The sequence below is a fragment of the Pongo abelii genome, chromosome 12, assembly GCF_028885655.2.
Source record: "Pongo abelii isolate AG06213 chromosome 12, NHGRI_mPonAbe1-v2.0_pri, whole genome shotgun sequence".
Lineage (NCBI taxonomy): Eukaryota > Metazoa > Chordata > Mammalia > Primates > Hominidae > Pongo > Pongo abelii.
Window position 1 is genome coordinate 74194154 of NC_071997.2, and position 20708 is coordinate 74214861.

General features: G+C 35.5%; 1 protein-coding gene across 2 annotated transcripts in view; it reads left to right on the plus strand.

Annotated features, from left to right (window-relative positions):
• The window catches only part of FANCL (FA complementation group L), a 76222-nt gene that overhangs the window by 52233 nt on the left and 3281 nt on the right, over positions 1–20708 (plus strand). For both annotated transcript variants that reach the window (XM_009237282.4, XM_002812013.5), the window contains exons 8-11: positions 17339–17489; positions 19765–19848; positions 20209–20254; positions 20336–20417. In XM_009237282.4, the coding sequence (XP_009235557.1) occupies positions 17339–17489; positions 19765–19848; positions 20209–20254; positions 20336–20417 (363 nt within the window). The remainder of the gene's footprint in view (positions 1–17338; positions 17490–19764; positions 19849–20208; positions 20255–20335; positions 20418–20708) is intronic.

Sequence of the window (20708 nt, forward strand, 5' to 3'; positions counted from 1 at the left end):
GTTTTATTCTTTTAAGTGTTGGGTGTATGAACTCTTCTGCAATCTTTGTCGTTACTATGAGGATTGTTACTATTTTGTGTTTTTTAAGTTCCAAATTGTTGAGAAAACTAACGAGAAGCTGTTAGTTTCTACACATCTACTGCTGTGTAGATCCATTACTGTTCAGAAATCAGAATGACTGGTTTTTTAAATAGCTTTATTGAGATATAATTGACATACAGTAAACTGAATGTATCTAAGGTGTACAGTTTGCTGAGTTTTGACAAATATCTACACCCATTAAATTGTCACCACAATCAGGATAATAAACACATCCATCACATCCCAGTCACCTCCTTCCTCATTATTTTCCCTCCCTTTAGTCCTTCTCAACCTTCCCCCAGGGCCTCAGGCAACTACTGATGTGCTTTATGCTACCATTGATTTGTTTGCAGTTTACTGAATCTTCTATAATTCTGTGTACTTTTCTATGCCAGTCTTTTTTCCTTGGCGTAATTACTTGGAGATTCAACCATGTTGTAGCATGTAATATAGTTCATTCTTTTTTTGCTAAGTATTAATGGATGTGCCACATATTGGCCATTCACCTTTTGATGGGCATATGGGTTGTTTTCAGAATTTGGCTAGTAAAATTTTCTCCAAATTGATATAGAGATTCAATGCAATTGCAATCAAAATCCCAACAGCTCTTTTTTTTTTTTCCTAATTTAAGAAATTGATAAAATTATGGCTGGTCGCAATGTCTCACACCCGTAATCCCAGCACTTTAGGAGGCCGAGACGAGAGGATTGATTGAGTCCAGCAGTTGGAGACCATCTGGGCAACATGGCGAAACCTCGTTTCTACAAAAAATACAAAAATCAGCTGGGTGTGGGGGCAATGTGTCTGTAGTCCCCCAGCTACTCAGGAGGCTGAGGTGGGAGGATCAGTTGAGCTCAGGAGCTCAAGGTTGCAGTGAGCTGTGATCATGCCACTGTACTTCAGCCTGGGTGACAGAGAGACCCTATCTCAAAAAAAAAAAAAAAAAAAAAAAAAAAGCCCGAAATTAACAGAATTATTCCAAAATGTATGTGCAAAGGTCCTATGATAGTTAAAATAACTCTGAAAAAGAACAAAATTAGAAGACTAACACAACCTGATTTCAAGACTTAAAAATCTACTTTTTTCAGGATAATATGGTATTTTCATAAAGGTAGACAAGTAGATCACTGGAATAGATAATTCAGAAATATACCCATACATATACAGACAGCTGTTTTCAACGAAGGTACAAAGATAGTTTAGTGGAGGAAGGACAGTCTTTCAACACATGGTGCTGAGACAATTAGATATCTGTAAGTGAAAATGACCTCATTGATCCATATACAAAAATTAACTTATAATGAATTATAAACGTAATGTAAAAACGTAAATATAAAGCTTCTAGAAGAAAACAGGAAAAAGTGTTTGTAACTCTAGGCTAGGCAGATATTTCTTAGTATAACACCAAATGCAAAGTCCAAAAAAGAACAAATTGATAAATTGGTCTTCATCAAAATTAAAAATTTCTGTTCTTGAAAGACACTATTAAGAGAATTAGAAGCTAGACTAGAAAATGTTTGCAAATCATATATCTGATGTGTTTAAAATATATAAAGAACTCTCAAAGCTCAATAATAAAACTCAAAATGGACGACGTTTTATGTATACACACGTTCTAGATTTCTCAAGTATAACACTTTTACTACCATTAAAGCTTTATATAAATTTATTTCATGTGTAAAAAGTTTTCAGAATATATTTACTTAGCTCTTAGAGAATTGAACTTATGTCAATTGCTTGTCTTTTTTTGCCTAGAAATCAGGTAATTCTTGCTTCCAACTTCACTTTCTTTGCAACACTTTTTTTTATTATTAGACTTTTAAGTTTTAGGGTACATGTGCACAACGTGCAGGTTTGTTACATATGTATACATGTGCCATGTTGGTTTGCTGCTCCCATTAACTTGTCATTTGCATTAGGTATTTCTCCTAATGCTATCCCTTCCCCATCACCCCCCACCCCACGACAGGCCCCCGTGTGTGATGTTCCCTGCCCTGTGTCCAAGTGTTCTCATTGTTCAGTTCTCACCTATGAGTGAGAACATGTGGTGTTTGGTTTTCTGTCCTCGCGATAGTTTGCTGAGAATGATAGTTTCCAGCTTCATCCATGTCCCTACAAAGGACATGTACTCATCCTTTTTTATGGCTGCATAGTATTCCATGGTGTATATGTGACATATTTTCTTAATCCATTCTATCATTGATGGACATTTGGGTTGGTTCCAAGTCTTTGCTGTTGTGAATCATGCTGCAATAAATATATATGTGCATGTGTTTTTATAGTAGCATGATTTCTAATCCTTTGAGTATATACCCAGTAATGGGATTGCTGGGTCAAATGGTATTTCTAGTTCTAGATTCTTGAGGAATCGCCACACTGTCTTCCACAATGGTTGAACTAGTTTACACTCCCACCAACAGTGTAAAAGCGTTCCTGTTTCTCCACGTCTTCCAGCACCTGTTGTTTCCTGACTTTTTAATGATTGCCATTCTAAGTGGTGTGAGATGATATCTCATTCTGGTTTTGATTTTTGCAACACTTTTTACTCAACCACATTGCTTCAGTCAGCTTCATGGTGGTGTATGTTGACAAAACAATTCACCGCAGTTCTGCCACTTTACTTCTTTTTGGCCCAGGGATTTTCTAATGCTCTAAGACCAAGGATGCTTGTGGGAGCCACCAGGCATACATATATATCTACACCTGTAAGTGTGAGAGACTGAATCCCCATTAGGGTAATTCACCCAGTGGTATGGAAGCCAGAAAAAAATGCTCTTGCATTCTGGTTCTTGGACAGGAATTCTGAGGAACTTTTTCTACAGCTTCTTACAGAGCTACCATTGACTACAACCAGCTTGAAAGCACATCCTTATTTTGGCATTCCCTACTGTGTTTCACTCTTTCCAGTCCCCACTCTTCGTTCCCTGAGTTCACTTCCGGTAAATTTTCCCCATACATGTCCTTGTCTCTGGCTTTGCTTTCTGGGGAAATCTCAAGCTTGGGCCAGTTGTCATTGTTATATGCCACAGATGAAGATATGTAGGACAAGGGTCCAAATATACCAATCATACTTATGGCCCAGAAATTTACCTTCTTAAAGAAAATTCTGATGTTTGCTTTTTGATTATTTGACTTATTTTTCAAGACTGAACAAAACCTATGCAATTATAAATGACCTCCTAAGCAGTATAACTTGGCAGGCCTTCTTTAAAATCAATTTATAAATCAAAGGCTGCACTAGGCTCCTCTCAAATTATTTCCTTGCCCCTAGAAAATTGTAATCTTGTTCATAGTTGCTGTCGGCTTCCTTTGACTTGTCACTATTTGAAAAATTTTCTGTGACTTCTGTATAACTAACAGTGGGTAATAGGCACTGACTTCTTAGCTGCACTTGTACCTAGTTTGTAGAATGTAAGAAAAGTGTTTCTCAATATTTCAGTGATAGGTACTAATATGTTTTTAAAAATGTTTAGACCTAAGTGTACAAGTAATTCAGCAGTAGAAAATAACACTGTACAAGCCAAACTATTGATTCCTTGACTAAAATTACATTCCCTAGTCATGGAACTAACAAAATTTTTGTTTATCTCCTTTTTCATTGACTTGTGCTTCTTAAGCAATAATCTAAAAATGAGATACATTTTAAGGCTTTAGAATAATGATACCCAGTTTTCGAGTGGTTTATTTCATTTATTAAACATGAGCAAGGATAACCAACCCTGTCCTTACCCTGCTTAATTATCGGGGTCTTTGACTCATTCATAACTTCCAGCATAAAAATTGGCAAGCATTGCCAAAAGCAACTGATGGTGCTTCAGTGTTATAAGACTACTCAGGAAGTAGAATAAGCCATTAGTTTTTTGTAAGGTCATGATTTGGTGACCTTTGAATAGAGTAACTTTCTAATGGTTCATGATCTTAAGGTTTAAATGTCAGATATGCTAGTTGGATGGTTTGTTCAGAAATCTTTTCAGTATGTGTGTTCAGAAACTTTCAGGTGCATTAACACAGAGATCCCAAATACAGATCTTTTCACGGACGAGCCCATATACGGAACAGTCCAGGTAATTCTGATTTAGGTGCAGAGAATTTCATTAAGAGCCTTAGGAGAACTTAATATTGGATTGATCTCTTAATATCTTTATGCTTGCTCTTTTCAAATGATGTGGAGATGTCTCTTTTTTCCTTAAGATTAATTCTTTTTTTTATTCTTCTGACCTTTGATTTTTCACCATAGGAAGATTAGATTCCATATCAGGGAATATTTCCCTGTTAAACTTAGCTTCTGTGCTCCCTCTGCATGTAGTATTATAGAGGTAGTTTTCTAGTTTCTCCTGTTTCGCCTGTGCCTCTTTTTTCTCCTGCAGTCCTACCCCACGTTAAGGGAGACCAACAAACAGATTTTTTAAAGTCTGTGGTGGGTTGGTGTGCCTTCAGCACAGACCTTTGCTGCAAACCTTTTGTGGAAGGTGAAGTAGAATGTACTTGGCTATTATTTATTCTCACCTTGTTTTATGTTTCCTAACTTTCTCACGATGTTTCCTCCCGTTTTGGGGGACTTTTTAAGGACAAGGTGTTGCGGAGAATCGTGTTCTTTTCCTTCTCGTACCATGCTAAGGCTTAGCTGAGAGGCTTCTGCATTAACTTTATTTCTAGGATACTTTTCTTCTCTGTAAGACAGTTTATTGCTTTTGGGGCATGCAGCCTTATGTATGTATGTTTAAGGGTTGTTTTGTGTTGCTAATTTCTGTTGTCTTTAATTTTTCTCATATTTTTATCCATTTCCTTATTATTGTATGTATACGCAAAACAGATGGAATTTTCCTTTGATTAGCAGATCTAACAGTTGCAAAGTTCTGGGTGTAATTTTTGGATCTTCACTGTATTTAAACTGTATAGTTGTTTTGCTATTCCTGTTAAGAATTTGTGGTTCAAAACCTATTCCAAAACTCAAGAGTTTTTTGACTATTGCAGTTTTTCTCCTATATTTTAGACAATAATGGTAGATTTATAATGCATTTTTTACTTCTCCTTTAAATACATGGAGATATAAAGTATAATGTAATCCAAATATTTTGATTCTCATATAAAAGGTTTTTGATTCTGATGTGAAAATTATTTTGATCAAAGAGTAAATTGTTATTGTATATTAAATCATATAGACATTTATATTTAATTGATATATTCGTATTTATTAAAATCTCTTTATAAACAAGAATTGGTAATAAATGAGATTACATTGTAATAATTGGCATCTTGAAAGGGAATCTTGGTACTTTTAAGGGGAAAGCAATACCTACTTCATGGATTTTCAAACAGTTATATTTAGAATTCTTGACTTTTATACCTGGAAGTCACCTTAGAAGTTAACTTAGAAGTTGTCTCCTGTACCATCCACAATTATAGGTGAAATGTTAAAGCTTAGAGAGGCTGAGTATGTCTTGCTTAAGATCAAATACCTTGTTACCATCAATATGAGAGCTGTGATTTCCTTGCAAACTGGGTACTTTTATCTTTATATCAGAGAAGCCAACATAGCCCTGTACATGCCTAAAATGTTAATTTAATTGAATCAACTTTAATGTATTTTTTTGCTATACTGTGAGCATCAGGAAATGAAAGGATGGGTAACAGATTACTTATTTTTATTTCTACATGTGCTTTTCTAGGATTATAAAAATGTTACAGAAAATATGGAAAGGTACAAAGAAGAGAATAAAAAATTGTCATTGTCATAAAAGAGGATTTTAAAAATATAACCACACTAACTAGGGACCAGTGAAAGATTAGAATAAAACCATTGAAGCAGAGTGAGAACAAAACCACTCTTGATTATTCTGCAATGGATTAAGAGCATGGATAAAGATTCAATAGGACCTACAAAATGCTGACCTCTTCTTCACTGAGGTTTGGTAATAAAAGCAGTAACTAATAAGGGGAGTGCTGTAAGAGAGGAGCCAAACCATGGGATTAAGCTATCTCAGTTAATGCTGGAAAAGCTGCTTTGGAGAATTCAGACCTACACCCATATACTTAATTTTTTTTTTTCACCATCTTGTAACTCTGAAGCTCTGCAATTAGTGAAATAATGTCTAAACCTAAGAGTTTGGATATTTTTATTTGATCATGTATATACTTTTTAGGGAATTATGTCTTTATTCATTTTTTTCTATTATCTGTTCATTTTTATTTTAAATATTTTTTAGTAACCTTATATATATATTAAGGGTATCAGTCCTTTGTCTAATATGGTACAGATATTTTGCTATTGTTTCATTAGGCTGCGAACTTCTCTAGGATGAGTACTATGTGTCTTATAATAATGGCTCCCAATTTTTATACATTTACTCTCTTCTAAGAAGTTAACATTTTATCTTCATTATCTCACTCGGATCTTGTGAAGATTAACACTTTCCATATTACAAATGCTAAGGGAGGTAAGTAACTTGCTAAAAAGATGCAACTAATGTTAAGTGGTAGAGCTAGGAATGAGACTTACTTGACTATAGCTTGTGATCTTAATCAGCATACTCTGTTGCATCTTCTGTTTTCTTAGTATCACCAGTATCTGGTATTGATTGTAACACTCAGTAGACACATTATTCAGAGTTGCTGTATTGAATTGTATTAGGACATCATTCATTTATGTAATATTTGTTTACTTAATTTTGTATAACCTGATGTGATGTAAGTGAGGACTTGCATTCTTCAGTGCTTGACTCATATAGTTTGTTGAATATGGTTACAAATTGACTATTTTAAGTTGAAGATAAAACTGTTTCTTCCATGGGTTAGTTGTATAAAATGAGTTTTATTTCTTATAAATTTATTGTATACCACTCAAAAATTCCAGAATTTATCACAGGAATAAAATAGAATATTATTTTAAACATTAACAACAAAAGTCAAAATTATGATGAAAATGTTCTTAAGGATGGCTTTCTTTTTGTGAATTGTATGGAAGTATGACTCTGGTAATATTTGGACTGAAACAAGCATGGCTATTCTTCATTCTTCCACTAGTGGTTTTTAACCTTATCTGCACATTAGAATCACTTGAGAAACTTTTAAAAGTCCCAGTATAAAGGCTGTATTGAACTAATATCAATTAAAAAGGAATGGGTGGAATAGAATTTGTATATTAATGTTTAAGTTCCTTAGGTGATTCCAGTACGATTTTCATTCTGGAGAAAGTTACAGTTACTGATAATATTTCTGTAGTTTCTTACCTATATCCATAGTTGAAGGAAATGCTAAATTTTACTTAGAAGTTAAGATGTATTTTTTTAACCTATTTAAGATTCTCTGATTCAGAATGCTTATCATAGACATTTCAAAGATTATAATTTGTCTTATATAGTGAGCTTTTTTTCTGAGAAGACATATTTGTGTGTTTTAGAGAGAGTTTTAAATATATTATTTAAATATATAGATTTGAAGATTAATTTTAAAAGGCCAGTTATTAAATTTTTTTTAAATGAAGCAAATTAGTCTATAACCTAATCCAGAAATAATAATTGGGTCAGCTTTCTCAGTTATAACAAATAACTCATACATAATTTATATCATTTGTTTAATATTTTTGAGATTCATTCCCCCCTCCAATGTTTTATTACAAATTTTCTGACATACAAGAAACATTGAAAAAGTTTATGGTGAATACCCATATATCCACCATCTAAATTTGATAGTTAATCTTTCCTATATTTGCTTTATCATATGTTTTTCCATTTATTCATCCTTTCTTCCACCCGTAAATCCAGCAATTTTTAGTTCTATACAAAGTAACTTGCAGGTATCTGAATACTTTCTTCAAAATATGTCATCAGCATGCATACATTTAACTAGAGTTCAGTTCTTTGTAAAATTTGGAAACAGTAGAGTGCATAAATCTTGAGTGTTCCATAAGTTCCAGTAAATGGATACACCAGTGCAATCCACAGTCAAGATGCAGAACATTATTATCATCACAGGGTTTTGTCCCATCCTGGTAAATCCCCATTATTTTGATTGTTTTCCACCAAAGCTTAGTTATGTCTATTCCAAATATTATAAACAGAGGCATACAGTATGTACTGTTTCCTACATAGGCTTATTTTACCCATCCATTTTCTGAAATTTATCCATGTTGTGACATGGATCAGTAATTCATTCCTTTTTATTCCTGAGTAGTAGTCCATTGCATGAATATACTGAGGTTTGTTTATCTTTTTGCCTGTTGATGAACATCTGGACTGTTACCAGTTTTTGGTGCTTATGAGTGTAGCTGCTATGACCATTCTGGTAACAGTATTTTTATGGATATATCTTACTTTTTTTGGAGTAGAATTGCGAGGTTAAGGTAGGAATATATTTAGTTCTTAAAGAAATTGTCAAATCTTTTCAAAGCACTTGTGCCATTTACATGTGCACTAACAGTATATGAGAGTTCAGTTGCTTTGCGTCCTTATTAACATTTATTATTTTAATGTTATCTCATTAATACTCTCACTTTTTTTTCTGAAAAGTTTTGATTTCTTTTTTGATTACTTTGCACATTACAAATGGGCACACACACACAAAAAACCTTTAAACAATGGCACAGTAGCTCTGGTGAGATGTGAGACCGCTTATATTGAAAAATGAGAAGGTGGCTATTTTTATTGTATTTTATTTTGTTTTTTAATTATACTTTAAGTTCTGGGATACATGTGCAGAACGTGCAGGTTTGTTACATAGGTATACACGTGCCATGGTGGTTTGCTGCACCCATCAACCCGTCATCTTCATTAGGTATTTCTCCTAATACTATCCCTCCCCTAGTCCCCCACCCCCCAACAGGCCCTGGTGTGTGATATTTCCCTCCCTGTGTCCATGTGTTCTCATTGTTCAGCTCCAACTTATGAGTGAGAACATGCAGTGTTTGGTTTTCTGTTCACTGAGAATGATGGTTTCTAGCTTCATCCGTGTCCCTGCAAAGGACATGAACTCATCTTTTTTTATGGCTGCATAGTATTCCATGGTGTATATGTACCACATTTTTTTTTTCCAGTCTATCATTGATGGGCATTTGGGTTGTTTTCAAGTCTTTGCTATCGTGAATAGTGCTGGAATAAACATATGTGTGCATGTCTTTATAGTAGCATGATTTATAATCCTTTGGGTATATACCTCATAATGGGATTGCTGGATCAAACAGTATTTCTGCTTCTAGATCCTTGAGGAATTGCCACACTGTCTTCCATATCAAAGTGTTCCTATTTCTTCACATCCTCTTCAGCATCTGTTGTTTCCTGACTTTTTAATGATCGCCATTCTAACTGGCATGTGGTAGTATCTCATTGTGGTTTTGATTTGCATTTTTCTAATGACCAGTGATGATGAGCTTTTTTTCATATGTTTGTTGGCCGCATAAATAAATGTGTTCTTTTTTGGGAAGTGTCTGTTCATATCCTTTGCCTACTTTTAGATAGGGTTGTTTTTTTCTTGTAAATTTAAGTTCCTTGTAGATTCTGGATATTAGCCCTTTGTCAGATGGATAGATTGCAGAAATATTCTCCCATTATGTAGATTGCCTGTTCACTCTAATGATAGTTTCTTTTGCTGTGCAGAAGCTCTTTAGTTTAATTAGATCCCATTTGTCAGTTTTTGTTGCCATTGCTTTTGGTGTTTTAGTCATGAAGTCTTTGCCTATGCCAGTGTACTGAATGGTTTTGCCTAGGTTTTCTTCTAGGGTTTTTATGGTTTTAGGTCTTACGTTTAAGTCTTTAATCCATATTGTGTTAATTTTTGTATAAGGTGTAAGGAAGGGATCCAGTTTCAGTTTTCTGCATATGGCTAGCCAGTTTTCCCAACACTGTTTAATAAATAGGGAATCCTTTCCCCATTGCTTGTTTTTGTCAGGTTTGTGAAAGATCAGATGGTTGTAGATGTGTGGTGTTATTTCTGAGGCCTCTGTTCTGTTCCATTGGTCTATATCTCTGTTTTGGTGCCAGTACCATGCTGTTTTGGTTACTGTAGCCTTGTAGTATAGTTTGAAGTCAGGTAGCATGATGCTTCCAGCTTTGGTCTTTTTGCTTAGGATTGTCTTGGCTATATGGGCTCTTTATTGGTTCCATATGAAATGTAAAGTAGTTTTTTCTAATTCTGTGAAGAAAGCCAGTGGTAGATTGATGGGGATAGCATTGAATCTATAAATTACTTAGGGCAGTATGGCCATTTTCATGATATTGATTCTTCCGATCCATGAATATGGAATGTTTTTCCATTTGTTTGTGTCCTCTCTTATTTCCTTGAGCAGTGGTTTGTAGTTCTCCTTCAAGAGGTCCTTCACATCCCTGGTAAGTTGTATTCCTAGGTATTTTATTCTCGATGTAGAAATTGTGAATGGGAGTTCACTCATGATTTGGCTCTCTGTTTGTCTCTTAATGTGTATAGGAATGCTTGTGATTTTTGCACATTGATTTTGTATCCTGAGACCTTGCTGAAGTTGCTTATCAGCTTAAGGAGATTTTGGGCTGAGACGATGGGGTCCTCTAAATATACAGTCATGTCATCTGCAAACAGAGACAATTTGACTTCCTCTCTTTCTATTTGAATACCTTTTATTTCTTTCTCTTGCCTGATTGCCCTGGCTAGAACTTCCAATACTGTGTTGAATAGGAGTGGTGAGAGAGAGCGTCCTTGTCTTGTGCTGGTTTGCAAAGGGAATGCTTCCAGCTTTTGCCCATTCAGTATGATATTGACTGTGGGTTTGTCATAAATAGCTGTTACTATTTTGAGATACGTTCCATCAACACCTAATTTATTGAGAGTTTTTAGCATGAAGGGGTGTTGAATTTTATTGAAGGCCTTTTCTGCATCTGTTGAGATAATCATGTGGTTTTTGTCTTTGGTTCTGTTTGTGTGATGGGTTACATTTATTGATTTGCTTATGTTGAACCAGCCTTGAATCCCAGGGATGAAGCCAACTTGATCGTGGTAGATAAGCTTTTTGATGTGCTGCTAGATTAGATTTGCCAGTATTTTATTGAGGATTTTTGCATTGATGTTCAGGGATATTGGCCAGAAATTTTCTTTTTTTGTTGTGCCTCCTCCAGGTTTTGGTGTCAGGATGATGCAGCCCTCATAAAATGAGTTTGGGAGGAGTCGTTTTTCTGTTTGAAATAGTTTCAGAAGGAATGGTACCAGCTCCTCTTTGTACCTCTGGTAGAATTTGGCTGTGAATCTGTCTGGTCCTGGGCTTTTTTTGGTTAGTAGGCTACTAAATACTGCCTCAATTTCAGAAATTGTTATCGATCTATTTAGGGATTTGACTTCTTCCTGATTTAGTCTTGGGAGGGTGTATGTGTCCAGGAATTTATCCATTTCTTCTAGATTTTCTAGTTTATTTGTGTAGAGTTGTTTTTAGTATTCTGTGATAGTAGTTTGTATTTCTTTAGGATCAGTGGCAATATCCCCTTTATCATTTTTTTTTATTGTGTCTATTTGATTCTTCTCTCTTTTCTTCATTAGTCTGGCTAGCGGTCTATTTTCTTAATCTTTTCAAAACAGCATCTGGATTCATTAATTTTTTTGAAGGGTTTTTTGTGTCTCTGTCTCCTTCAGTTCTGCTCTGATCTTAGTTATTTCTTGTCTTCTGCTAGCTTTTGAATTTGTTTGCTCTTGCTTCTCTAGTTCTTTTAATTGTGATGTTACGGTGTCAATTTTAGTTCTTTTCTGCTTTCTCCTGTTGGCATTTTGTTATAAATTTCCCTTTAAACACTGCTTTGGCTGTGTCCCAGAGATTCTGGTACATTGTGTCTTTGTTCTCAATAACTTAAGTTTCAAAGAACTTATTTATTTCTGCCTTAATTTTGTTATTTACCCAGTAGTCATTCAGGAGAAGGTTGTTCAGTTTCTATGTAGTTGTGCGGTTTTGAGTGAGTTTCTTAATCCTGAGTTCTAATTTGATTGCATTGTGGTTTGAGAGATTTTATTGAATTCCATTCTTTTGCATTTGCTGAAGAGTGTTTTACTTCAAATTTTGTGATTAGTTTTAAAATAAGTGTGATGTGGTGCTGAGAGGAATGTATATTTTGTTGATTTGGGGTGGAGAATTGTGTAGATGTCTATTAGATCTGCTTGGTCCAGAGCTAAGTTCAACTCCTGAATATCCTTGTTAATTTTCTGTCTCATTGATCTGTCTAATATTGACAGTGGGGGTGTTAAAATCTCCCACTATTATTGTGTGGGAGTCTTAAGTCTCTTTGTAGGTCTCTAAGAACTTGCTTTATGAATCTGGGTGCTCCTGTATTGGGTGCATATACATTTAGGATTGTTAGCTCTCCTTGTTGCATTGATCCCTTTACCATTATGTAATGCCTTTCTTTATCTCTTTTGATCTTTGTTGGTTTAAAGTCTGTTTTATCAGATACTAGTATTGCAAACCATGCTTTTTTTTTTTTTTTTTTTTGCTTTCTATTTGCTTGGTAAATATTCCTCCATCCCTCTATTTTGAGCCTGTGTGTTTCTTTGCATGTGAGATGGATCTCCTGAATACAGCATAGCAGTGGGTCTTCACTGTTTATCCAGTTTGCCAGTCTGTGTCTTTTAATTGGGGGATTTAGTTTGTTTACATTTATGTGTAAATTTGATCCTGTCATTATGATGCTAGCTGGTTATTTTGTCCGTTAGTTGATGCAGTTTCTTCATAGTGTTGATGGTCTTTACATTTCCGTATGTTTTTGCAGTGGCTGGTACTGGTTTTTCCTTTGCATATTTCACGTGTCCTTCAGGAGCTCTTGTAAGGCAGGCCTGGTGGTGACAAAATCTCAGGATTTGCTTGTATGTAAAGGATTTTATTTCTCCTTTGCTCCTGAAGGTTAGTTTGGCTGGATATGAAATTCTGGGTTGAAAATTCTTTTCTTTAAGAATGTTAAATATTGGCCCCCACTCTCTTCTGGCTTGTAGGGTTTCTGCAGAGAGCTCCGCTGTTAGTCTGATGGGCTTCCCTTTGTGGGTAACCCAACCTTTCTCTCTGGCTGGCCTTAACATTTTTTCCTTCATTTCAACCTTGATGAATCTGACCATTATGTTTCTTGTGGTTGCTGTTCTGGAGGAGTATCTTTGTGGTGTTCTCTGTATTTCCTGAATTGGAATGTTGGGGAAGCTCTCCTGGATAACGTCCTGAAGAGTGTCTTTCAACCTGGTTCCACTCTCTCCATCACTTTCAGGCACACCAATCAAACATAGGTTTGGTCTTTTCACAAAGTCCGATATTTCTTGGAGGCTTTGTTCATTCCTTCTCATTCTTTTTTCTCTAATCTTGTCTTCACACTTTATTTCATTAAGTTGATCTTAAATCTCTGATATCCTTTCTTCCGCTTGATTGATTCAGCAATTGATACTTGTGTATGCTTCACGAAGTTCTCGTGCTGTGTTTTTCAGCTCCATCAGGTCATTTATGTTCTTCTGTAACCTGGTTATTTTAGTTAGCAATTCCTCTAACTTTTTTTCACGGTTCTTAGCTTCCTTGCATTGGGTTAGAACATGGTCCTTTGGCTCAGAGGAGTTCGTTATTACCCACTTTCTGAAGCCTACTTCTGTCAGTTCGTCAAACTCATTCTCTGTCCAGTTTTGTTCCCTTGCTGGTGAGGAGTTGTGATCCATTGGAGAAGAGGCGTTCTGGTTTTTGGAATTTTCCTCCTTTTTGTGCTGGTTTTTCATCATCTTCGTGGATTTTTCTATGTTTGGTCTTTGATATTGTTGACCTTCATATGGGGTTTTGGTGTGGATGTCCTTTTTGTTGATGTTGATGCTATTGCCTTCTGTTTGTTAGTTTTCCATCTAACAGACCCCTCTGCTGCAGGTCTGCTGGAGTTTGCTGGAGGTACACTCCAGACCTTGTTTGCCTGGGTATCACCAGTGGAGGCTGCCGAACAGCAAAGATTGCTGCCTGTTCTTTCTCTGGAAGCTTCGTCCCAGAGGGGCATCCTCCAGATGCCAGCTGGAGCTCTTCTGTATGAGTTGTCTTTTGACCCCTGCTTGAGGAGGCAGTCTGTCCCTTAGCAGAGCTCAAGTGCTATGCTGGGAGATCCGCTGGTCTTTTCAGAGCCAGCAGGCAGGAACATTTAAGTCTGCTGAAGCTGTGCCCAGAGCCGCCCCTTTCCCCAGGTGCTCTGTCCCAGGGAGATGGGAGTTTTATCTATAAGCCCCTGACTTTGGCTGCTGCCATTCTTTCAGAGGTGCCCTGCCCAGAGAGGAGGAATCTGGTGAGGCAGTCTGGCTACAGAGGCTTTGCTGAGCTGTGGTGAGCTCTGCCCAGTTCCAGCTTCCTGGTGGCATTGTTTACACTGTGAGGGGTAAACCATGTACTCAAGCCTCAGTAATGGTGGATGTCCCTTCCCCCACCAAGCTTGAGTGTCCCAGGTCTACTTCAGACTGGTGTGCTGGCAGCGAGAATTTCAAGCCAGTGGATCTTAGCTTGCTGGGCTTCTTGGGGTGGGATCCACTGAGATAGACCACTTGGCGCCCTGGCATCAGCCCCCTTTCTAGGGCAGTGAATAGTTTTGTCTTGCTGGTGTTCCAGGCGCCACTGGGGTATTAAAAAAAAACAACTCCTGTAGCTAGCTCAATGTCTGCCCAAACGACTACCCAGTTTTGTGCTTGAAACCCAGGGCCCTGGTGGCGTAGGCACCGGAGGGAATCTCCTAATCTGCGGGTTGTGAAGACTGTGGGAAAAGCATATCTGGGCCACAGTGCACCATTCCTCATGGCACAGTCCCTCATGGCTTCCCTTGGCTAGGGGAGAGAGCTCCCCAACCCCTTGTGCTTCCTGAGTGAGGCGATACCCCATCCTGCTTTGGCTCGCCCTCCGTGGGCTACACCCACTGTCTAACCAGTCCCAATGAGATGAGCCGGGTACCTTGGTTGGAAATGCAGAAATCACCTGCCTTCTGCCTTGATCTCGCTGGGAGCTGCAAACTGGAGCTGTTCCTATTCGGCCATCTTGCCAGCCACGAAGAATGTCAGCTATTTTTATTTTTAAAAATATTTTTTAGAGAACTCATCTCCCTGCAAAATACTTACTGAACTTTGATTTTAATTTTGGCCATATTATTTCTTGGCATTTGTGGTGCTGTATATAAAGTATTTAATTCCATTGGTAATATTTAGAAATAATGTATTTTTTTCAATTTGGGGAAAAAATTCAAAATAAGGGTTTTTAGTGATTTAATGGACAAAATAAGCAGTTGGAGAAAAAACTTAATCGCATAGCTTACTGATATAATAGTTTTGATGTCTACCCCCTAAGTTCATTGAAATTGCTAAGAGAAGTGTTTCTGTGTCCAACTTGTCACATTTTTGGTCTTTCTTTTCCCTATCTGGAATGTAAAAATAATGTTTAATGTATCTACCTCAAATGGCTAGCTAGTAAAATCGTATAATGGCTTTTAGGGTTTAAAATTCACTTTTTCTGTAATTACCAAGTAACTTCTAGTTCCAGGGATGTTTTGTTTTTGGCTATTTTCATATTAAAAATACATTTTTCTGTTCAAAATGCAATTAGGATTTTATTTGCAGTTGTGCATAAGAGAAATGGACAATGCCATTGGAAAAAACTTCAAATAAAAGATGCCACTGTGAAAATATTTTATAACTTTTTTTTTGGCAGGGGAGTTAACCTTGTCTTGGGTGTACAAAGGAATAGGTAATTACGGATTTTAAATATACGTGTAGAAACAGATAAAGGAGAGACAGAGATATACTATTGTACTGATTTTAAAACTAGCTTCTTGGGAGTTTAATTTTCTGATTTCTGGATTCTGTCACCTAAACTTATAGGTAAGTAAAGTATACCAGAAGAGAACAGACATTATACCATCAATATCCTCAAAGGTTATTTTTCAGATATTAGGCTCTAATTCCTACTTCACACCTTTTTTTTTTCTTTTTGAGACGGAGTCTAGCTCTGTCACCAGGCTGGAGTGCAGTGGCGTGATCTCGGCCCACTGCAGCCTCTGCCTCCCGGGTTCAAGTGATTCTCCTGCCTCTGTCTCCCAAGTAGCTGGGACTATAGGCGCGTGCCACCACGCCCAGCTAATTTTTGTATTTTTAGAAGAGACAAGGTTTCACCTTATTGGCCAGGATGGTCTCTATCTCTTGACCTTGTGATCTGCCCACCTCAGCCTCCCAGAGTGCTGGGATTACAGGCGTGAGCCACTGTACCTGGCCCACTTTTTAAAAAAATATGTGTAGAAGGTTAGAACAGTTGAATCCAGCTCAGTGGAACTGAGCCATGAATTCATCCAAGTGTAAACCTTGACTGAAGTGACAAAATGGGATGGGTTTTCCTTAAGTATTAGGTATAAAATACATGTTTAAGGAAGTGGCTAGTTTCTTTTCATCTTAGGGTGTATCATATTCTTAAATTATTGGTGTGGCCAGTTATTTCAGATTGAAAACATCTGTAGTATGTGACTTTACATTTTGCTTACTTAAAACAATAAACCCTTAATTCTTATTAAACTGTTTTGATTGATTTTGTATCAAAAGTATTTAGTAAGCAGTTGTATCTTTTAAACATACCACATTGTTTTATGAGAAACTCCTTTGTTTAAAAACTGATTTTTAAAGTCAGTGATGGCATTACTTATTATTTAGTGAAACTATATTTACGTTAATTCCTATAAAGGATTAATATATGAAATGCTGAATTCAGAGATTGGCTAAAAGTTAAATGTGGAAAAACATCGTTTGTACCTTCTGTTTTAATTCTTTAAAAATGTGTAAAACCTTTTCATACTCTGCCTAATTAGGTCTCCAAAGTTTTTAATAATATTTAAAGGTAATCTCACTAAATTACAAATAGCACTGCATTTAACTTGATTGCTGCAGCAAACATGAAATTGATTTTCATACTAAAATTGTATAGATACTTTGTATAGGTCCAATGTTAGCTCTATCATGTACATTAATATTTATTAAAGTTGTGTGTACATACATCTTGTACTCATTACTGTTGCATACAAGTAGTATATCAAGCATTATAATTAAAAAATTATGGTTTTTAAAAAAACCATTCTTTCTCAGGTGTGTAGTCTACTGTCAAAAAAGAATCCTGTTAACGCTGTAGGAAGAGATGTGAAGCAGGGAGAGCTGACTACTGTTTACTGGAGTCTACTTTGTAGCTAAAATGAAACAGCTTAAAATTTCTAAATTGAGTGTATTTTAAGTAAAAGATTATCTGCTATTGGTAGAGTACCATATAACTTATTCAACTTTCATTTTTTCACAGAGCTCCTTAATAAGCATTTATAGTCAGTTTTTGGCAGCAATAGAATCACTAAAGGCATTCTGGGATGTTATGGATGAAATCGATGAGAAGACCTGGGTACTTGAGCCAGAAAAACCTCCACGGAGTGCAACAGCACGCAGAATTGTATTAGGTAGGGACAAAGAGGATTAAGGGTTTGTTTTTAGATGTTTTTTTTGTATTATGAAAATAAATCTAACAATGACAGTTGGACTCAGACTTCTTTATATGAACTATTAAAATTTTCTAGTATAAACTTTTTTTTGGCTACACTTTTAAATGTAAATATTTTAGGTGAAAAGGAGAAGTACTGAGGTGTTTCATGATAAAAGGTGATGATCCAATGGAGGTAACATTCAGAAGTAGAGTTTAATTAGCTGCTAATTAGCACAGGAATCGTGGAACAGGTAATTCAAAATTTACATTACTTAGAACAAGAAAAAAAAGTGTCAGAATAATGAAGTCTTCATTTGTGAAACTTACAATCTTCTAAGATTAGTGTGCTCAGATCTGGGAATATTTTCTGTTAGAAATCTTCTAAGATTAGTGTGCTCAGATCTGGGAATATTTTCTGTTAGAAACAGAGAGGAAGGTAAAAGAACTTGCAGTAGACCATGCCACTGAAGAGTAAACAGAAAGCACAGAGAAAGAATTTATAGTTTTAAGTATTTTCTTCACTACAAGTATATGAGATTTATGAGTGAGATATGGTGTAATCATAAATACCTGTGCAATGTTATCATGTTCTCTTGACTATAAAATGGTTATGTATTTTCATTATAAGGAAGCAAAACATAGTCACTTTTAGAGTTCAGCCTTTCTCAAGATTTTAGATAAACTATATTTAAGCTCACATGAAATACCATAGCTAGTTTTAAGATACCCATTTCTTTCTTTTTTTCTAAATAGATATGTCGTTCAAGGGTATTTTGAAATTCTGATGTGAATCACATCCAAGTTATTGAGCAATTTTTATACTTTATACCTAGGTATAATATAGATTATCTGGGGGGAGAATATGACATACATGGTATTATGAAAAGAAAGTATAGTTGTACAGCAGTTCTACGAATAGTATTGTTACTTTCCTGGTTTCAAAAAGTCTAACTGTGTTTAATTTGGAATAATTAACCAAATTATGGTATATTTGTGAACAAGCAGATACTAAGAATGAAAATATTTTCTTCAAAGAAATGTAGTCATTCATTATTTTTGTGGCCCCATTAAAATAATTATCAGGTTATGATTAAATATACTTATTATATTTCTCATTCAGCATACATAGCCTAGTTTTTAATTCATTCCCTATTTACCTTTTAGCTTCTTTTTTCTCCTCCAGGCATGATTTGCTTTCTTAAGACCAAGTTTTGAACAAGTGAATGGAAAAATTAGTTAATATGCCCATATTAAGTGAAAGTACTGTCTGGAGCCATTACCAGATGACAGTGTTGAGGGCTAATAAGAAATTTCTGTTCATAGTAAATAATGTGTTACCAAATGAGATTATAACTTTTTGTATTTTTATTTGTCTCATTGAATGGCTAGTCATTTTTTTCTATTAATGACCTCTTTTTGCCAGATGTGCAATAACTGCATTTATCTTGATGCCAGCCTTAGTGAAAGGCTTATTCTACAGTGTATGGAATTTATCAAGACATTTTTACCATGAAAATGAAATCCAAATTGATCTTAAGCAGTTACACTATGTACCTTCAAAAAATAGAAGTTAAAATTTCTGAAACTTACGCTGTAGTCCAGTGCAGTTAAAATGTATAAAAGAACCTAGTGCCAATTTTCTTAGGTCTTGCGAAATTAGGTTACTTATTGTTTTGGTTATTAATGAACAATTGCCAATGTGAATGAAATCTTTTGTTAAATTATAAGGGAAAGTTTCACATGCAGCAAAATAATTCAGAAAATGTTTTTATAAATTTTTATAAAACTTGAATCTTTAATGTTTGTTTTTACCATTCACTGTATTGTAGGTCTTTTTACATTTGGCCATAGTTCTATGAAATGTAAACTTTTTCAGGAAAGCCATGAAAAATAATTTAGATAGTTACTATTTCTTAAACATGTGACTTGTGATAGTTTTGATATTAAAGACCTTTATCACTCCACAGAACATTTTTATTTAAACTTTAATACAGTTGACCAGAATTGCAATCTAATTAAATGTATCAATTCGTTGACTGGCTGAAATTTAAGATCCTTTCAATGATAATCGTATCAAAATTACTTCTTTTGGTTCAATTATATTTACCATTACATATAACTACAAAACATTTGGTTAATCTTTCCGTGGGTATACAGTAAAATAGGTAGCCAGACCAACACCTCTTTATTTTTTATTGGCTTGTTTGATGAACTGTTCTACTTCTAAAAGATTTAATCTTGTTTCATTCTAGGGAATAATGTTTCCATAAATATAGAGGTAGACCCCAGGCATCCTACTATGCTTCCTGAGTGCTTCTTTCTTGGAGCTGACCATGGTATGACATCTGAGATTTACATGTTTTTTAATAGAGTCATAAAATCCTTGCCTACCATTGTTAAATTATTAGACAATATTAGTATATTAATGGTAGTTTTTATTTTTTGTCTGAGACCGAGTTTTGCTCTTGTTGCCCAGTATGTAGTGTAATGGCACGATCTCGGTTCACCGCAATAATGATAGTTATTTTAAATGAAAATGTCTCAGCATTCTGAACTGTATAATTTTGTTTTTTAACATAACACATATAATTTTGATTTTCTAATCAAGTAGTTAAGAAACATTCTGTATCAAATGTGGCTTTACAAACCAAGTGTAGAGTATGCAATTATTAAACTTTTTTTTTTTTAATCTGAAGTGGTAAAACCCCTGGGAATTAGGCTGAGCAGGAACATACATTTGTGGTAGGTACCTTGGCAATATAATTTTTACTTTTTGGTGATTTTACAAAGTTCACAGCATAATTTTTTCCCCCATGCTTTCAGGGATCCAGAAAATAGTGTGTTACAAAATTTGAAAGATGTTTTAGAAATTGATTTTCCAGCTCGTGCTATCCTGGAAAAATCTGTAAGTTTTATCAGTGCTTTGATATTCCAGACAGTATTGCATAATGAAGTTTAAATGCTTCTCAGTGAAAAATGTGGGTGAAAAAGGAGGGAATTAGAAAAATATAACACAGACTTATGAACTGCATCAAAAAACTTGTTTACCTTTGATTGGTTAAGTACAATTGTCTCTTGGAACGGGGATTGATTTCAGGGCTGCCCATGGATACAAAAATCCACAGACATTAAAGTTCCACAGTTACCCTGCGGGACCCATATACAGAAAAAGTCGGCCCTCTGTATACAGAGATTT